This window comes from Barbus barbus (assembly GCF_936440315.1).
Source record: "Barbus barbus genome assembly, chromosome: 22".
NCBI lineage: Eukaryota > Metazoa > Chordata > Actinopteri > Cypriniformes > Cyprinidae > Barbus > Barbus barbus.
In genome coordinates this window covers 18489462-18495461 of record NC_136750.1, presented here as the reverse complement: position 1 = coordinate 18495461, position 6000 = coordinate 18489462, and the positions used below count along the sequence as shown (strand labels likewise).

The following is a 6000-nucleotide window of genomic DNA, read 5'->3' as shown; positions in this document are numbered from 1 at the left end:
AAGTAAGGCGCACCACTGCCATGAACATTTTAAATTGGGGATCATGTTAAGAACTCAACCTGGTCACACAGAAGATAATGCTCATCCGCTCTGGCAGTGAAGATGAATGTAATATGGCAGAGGAACATGGAAATTTGGATGACACAAAACAAAAACTGGAACACAATTTGGCATCACTTTTACTGAAAATGCAAACAATCTTGCATATTTCTGAAAGCGCTACACAAGACATTATCCAACAGTTGAATCAGATTAATTTATTGTCTGAGCCACTGTTATATAACACAATACGGCAAACTATTGAAAAGCACTATGGTGAGGTAGACGGCACAGTTGTAAAAGAGCTTGTTAATGGGATTAAGTACTGCCCAGACATGGTGGTTTCAGTTGGATCTTGTTCAGGTTTGCCAGAATTCATGCGAATTGAGAGAATCTTGACAATCAACACTGATGTTATGTTCCTCTGCAAACCCCAGACTGCATGGTACACTGAGCATTTACGCTCTTATGAATAGTGCAGTTTACATTCACTGCAAGTTGTCCTGCCTTCTGAGCTAAATGACCCCTTCCCTTTGGCTGGTTATAATGTCCGAGGCCGGTGCTATGTCACATTGAAGTATTACATCTGCTGTTAAATGACATTGAATTGTATTATTTCTTGTCATTTTTACTTCTGCTCTTTTCTTTATGTTTCAGAATTTCACATAGCCATGTCGATGACACTTCGCGTTATTGTGCACGATACTAACATCCGAAAAGTAATCATTCCTGAAAAACCAGCTGATGTTGATTCTTTGAAACAAGCACTGAAAGAGAAGCTGCAGCTCACATACACCTTCAGTGTCCAATACGAAGACCCTGACTTTGGTAATGCGCTATGTAACGTCAGTGACATTAATGATTTGCCAGAGAGAGCAACACTGAAAATAATTCCTCTACACACATCTCCCTCCTCAAGTCAAGCTGACACTGTACTTCTCTCTGGATCTGATACATAAGATCAGTTGTCTGCTGAACGACAATTTGAATGGCCAGAGGATTTTGAAATACCCAAATTCTCAGTTCATGTTGAGTACCGACTCCGTCAGGGAAACCTTGCTTTTATGAAAGACGGCACAACTATTGATGTTGGAAGAGACATAAAGCACGACATACTGGAAGCACTTGCAGGGGCCATGTACACCTATAAGGCGTATCCCAGGGATGAAGATTTTGCCCAAGTTGCCTCAGCTCTCATTAAAGCTCATCCCTGTTTGACTGAGCAGGGCTCACCAACAGGCTCAGCTGGGTGGAAGAACAGCCTAAAATTTAAGATGGCCAACTACAGAACAAAGTTGCGTAAATCGGGCTGTAGTGATGTTGCTGTTGCCGGAAAGAGAGGTGCAACAATGGGAGGTGCAAAGTCAGCCATCAAAAAACCCAGACGGTTTGAATTAAATTTCTTGCCAAACTTTCCGAACGGGGAAGGCGACGAAAGTCAAGAGAGTATAAGAAAAGACCTAGTAGAAGAATGTAAAAAGAGGCCCCCAAACATGAGCTTGATTGGGAAGAAGATGGACGGTACATTTGCCCTGAGGCGTAGAGAAATAGTCCACTCTGAACCTCCTGTCTGTGAGATCTTGGAAAAGTGGCCAGCACTTTTCATGGAGAGCCAGGTTTGTTTCCTTTCTCTTTAAATCCTTGTTTTTTTTTTGTTTAATGAATTGTGTGTTTGAATGTTAACAACTCCATGTTTGTGCTTAGATCTTAGCAGAATTCAACCGCATATCAGGAAAAAATCTGAGTTCTATGCTGCATTGGACACGCATTCTGCTCGCTTGATTGAAATATCCCAGAAAAAAGGAGGAAAGCAGGGAAAAAAACTGGATGAAATTTTGCAACAAGTTGATTCAACGGTATTTCTTTGTGATGTCATCTTTGAATCATGATTTGCATATAATTGATATCTGACCTATAACTTGTCTATTTGTCTCTCCTTTTTCATAGTCATCCAATGTTACACATGTTTGCACTGCAGTGCTTCAGAGTCTTCCACTTCTTCTGGGGGATGACTCAGAGGAGTTTCTCAGGATGTGCTTTGTAAGTAATGTTATTGGTGTTTTGTTTTCTTAAAGGAGAAGTTCATTTCCAGAACAAAAAATTACAAATAATTTCTTCCCCACCTTGTCATCCAAGATGTTCATGTCTGTCTTTCTTTCTTCAGTCATAAACAAATAGTTTTTTGAGGGAAAACATTTCAGGAATTTTCTCTATATAGTGGAATTCAATGATGCCTGTGAGTTTGAACTTATAAAATGAAGTTTAAATGCAGCTTCAAAGGGCTCTTAACAATCCCAACTGAGACAGAATATCTTATCTAGCAAAAGGATTGGTTATTTTAAAAAAAATAAAATAAAAGAAATTGCTTATATATTTCTTAACTTGTCCAGCTCTGTGTGAACTGTGTATTCCGCTTCATGACAGTTAGGGTATGTCAGAAAAACTCCCGTCTTATTTTCTTCTCCAACTTTAAAATCGTTCTACATCGGTGTTTTACCTTTTTTTGTAAAGAGTTTGATCTTTGCACATTCACTTTGTAAACACTGGGTCGGTGCTCCTGTAGGGCGATTTTGAAGTTGGAGAAAATGAGATGGGAGTTTTTCGACATACCCTAACTGTCATGAACCGGAATACTCGGAGTACACGCAGACCTAGACAAGATGAGAATTTGAGGGGAAAAAAAGTATATAAACTATTTTATTTTTATTTTTTTAAATAACCAATCATTTCACTAGATAAGACCATTCTTCCTCAGCTGGGCTCGTTTAGAGCCCTTTGAAACTGCATTTAAACTGCATTTTGGAAGTTCAAACTCATGGGCACCATAGAAGTCCACTATATGGAGAGAAATCCTGAAATATTTTTTCCTTGAAATAATTTCTTTACGACTGAAGAAACAAAAACATGAACATCTTGGATGTTGAAGGTGGAGTAAATTATCTGTAAATTTTTATTCTGGAAGTGAACTCCTTTAAGCCATTTTGTTCTATACTAAAACCTCTTGGTGGTTTGCAGTAAATACTGTATTCGTCTTTTCTGAAACAATTTTGATTTGTGACATTGCTGATTTATCTCCATAACGAAAAGATAATGCTCTAAAATCTTAATGGTGGACCAAGCAGTATAAATACCATATTGTTAAAGTTCAATGTATTCCTAATTCAGTTGTATGAGGTTAATAATTCAGAACAATGTAAAAGTATAATGAAGTAGTCTACAGAACTTGTATATTCCAAGATGTCTAAATGCATGTAGTAGGTGCTGGTGAAAAGAAAACAGAATTTAAAAGAATAGTTCACCAAGTGGTTTAATATTTCTGAAACTATGTGTTTTGTTTTACTCTTAGACTATGAATCTTATGTCTTTGTTGATCATAATGTTAACTTCAATATATCCTCTTTGAGGTGCGTGTCCCAAAATCATTGTTAGATAACTGTGGTTGTTAATTGAACTCTATTGGTTGTAACTTTTCCACCATAGTTGCTTTTGGGAGACGCATCACCATCAGTATGAATCAAACACAAGGACAAGTAAATGTTTTTTTTTTGTTTGTTTGCTTTTTTACCTTTGCTCTTGATCTCCTGGTCAGTGCATGCTGCAGAACATTTGTTTGAATAAAGAAATTCACAATTCTCCTTTTTTCTTTTTCTACTTAGGATATAGATGTAGATGCTGACTTCAGCGAAGTAGATGTTGGCCTTCTCGCAGTTTTAACTGAAGACATGCCTGCCAAACGTCCAAGCGCCCTCAGAATGGACGCAACATGGGCAATCATTCTGGAGGGAAGAATTGTTGTGGATGTCCCAAATTTTCCACATGCTGTATGTCTTCTCTTTGCTTTGATCTATGCTCTAAATTTGGATTACCCAAAGACAATGAGGAACACATTTGATTTTATTCAGCGGGTGTTTCTTTCTTTGGGAGGGAAGAATGTCAAACCCAAGCTCCAGACCCTGAAAAATCAGCTTTTAAGCTAAACTTCTCACTTTCTGCCTTGGATGCTTGCATTGCCATGTTTAAAGTGTTCAAGATGTTAGCATATTGGCATATTTAATTGCACTAATTTCAGGTAGCCAGTGCATGGCTCAAGTAAGTCGTTACAGTCTTTGTTAGGTAGTTTAAAGCCTTTCCAAATGTTTGTATTTCAGGACTGTAAAGGCCCGTTTTATATTTAATTATTTATTTTTTTGCTATGCTGCTACTGTTTGAAGTGCCCGTTCAGAAAATATGACAGCCCAATACTGTCTATTCAAGAAAGTGCTTAACAGAACACAGATATTTTGGAATAACATTTTTGTGATGTTCTTAAAGTTTTTTGTAAAAAAAACAAAACAAAACCTGTTTTTCCTAAAAATAAATAGAGAATTTTAGACTTGTGTTAAGTGCAATCCATACTTGTTCAACTAATAAAATTACGTTCACTTTACCTGAAAAAATTGTGGAAACCGATTGCATGTATTTTTTTCAGTCTATTAAAATGGCAGATTAAAGTCATGTTGAGATTAATAGCGTTGAATATGTTTGCAGAACACAATATAAAACTAAGTTAAGTTAATGAAATAAATTAGTCTTACTATTAAATCCTAAGTAAGTTTAATAAATATTCTAGAGTATGTTAACAACAATTTATGTTAAACTAACTTCCTGTTTGTAATTTAATTTACTTAGGTTGTGTTTGTTTTCTTTACTTGCAGCTATTTATTAAGTTAACTTCAGTTTTCTTTTTAAGTTTGCTTTGCAAAAATAAGGCAATCGGTTTCCAAAGTTTTTCTAAGTAAGCTGAACTTATTAGGATTTACAGTGTACTATTTAGAAGCATTTTTTCTTAAGTCTTTAAAGCATATTTGACTGCAAATAAATAATTCAGAATTTTTGAATTATCTAATTCTGAAACATTTCATAAGATTCCGTGAAAAGAAAACATAAAGAAAAGGATTCAGACAGCAGTTTAGCAAAGCCAGAGTCTTGCTCGTATCACCATATACTCGGCGGAAAGACTTCAGTTGGGAATGAACATCTGGGTGAGATAATTTAGTCAGAGTGGTGACTATATCAATCACGTTGATAATGTGCACAGGAGTCCAAAACAGAAAGAAAGCCACAACGATGCTGATCACGAGCCTCTTCTTGTAAGTCCTAACATTTGTCCCCTGCTTTCTGGGTTCCTGGTCCTGTGGAGCTCTAGTTACACTGGAGCTCTTGGCTTTGTGTCTCAACCCTTTGTGTAACCAGAGATAACATGTCAACATAGTCGAAAATGGGATGATAAACCCCAACAGGATCTCAAAAAGCAAAACAGTCACTTCTACAGACGGTGACTTCATTGTCCTCTGACATCTTAGCAATCCATTCATGTCTTTGACTTCTTGAGTAAAAATTACTGGTAGGGCAAAAGCAAAGGCAAGAATCCAGATGCCAATCAGCTGAAGACACCTGTGCCGTCTTTCCAATCTCTGCAGTATCATCATGTTAGTGACTCTTGACTTGATGACATTGTGATAGCGGTGCAAACTCATGGATGTGACCGTCAGAACAGCAACATACAGACTCCAGTGACCCCAAAAAAACATGAACTTACAAGACCAAAGGCCGAATATCCATCCAAACAGTATTCCATACAGCACAAAAGGAGCCAAGCAAAGAGTCAAAGCATCAGAGACCGCAAGGTTTAGCGTTAGTTTTAAGGTGAAGCTCAGATTTCTGTTCCACTCATGAGCAATGCTGATGATTACCACAATGTTGCTTGGCAAACCAACCAAACAGCACAAACCCAGAACTAAAGCAGGAGCAATCTTCTCTGAACCCACAGCAGTGCTGTTAGATGTTGAATTGAAACGTACAGTGCTCTCCATCATGATCAAAAATATTATGAAACTCTATTAGAAACAAAATATGAGCTCCTGAAATAACCCCTCCTACAAAGCGGCATATGCTAAATGGCATGCTTACCTATAGCAGGAA

General features: G+C 37.3%; 1 protein-coding gene across 1 annotated transcript; it reads right to left on the bottom strand.

The window, feature by feature from the left end:
- Positions 1-4916: 4916 nt before the first annotated feature.
- On the bottom strand, positions 4917-5894 carry LOC306888666 (chemerin-like receptor 2; the record flags this gene model as incomplete). Its single annotated transcript, XM_079447094.1, has 1 exon — positions 4917-5894. The coding sequence occupies one exon, from the start codon at positions 5892-5894 to the stop codon at positions 4917-4919; it is 978 nt and encodes a 325-aa protein (XP_079303220.1).
- Positions 5895-6000: the final 106 nt, after the last annotated feature.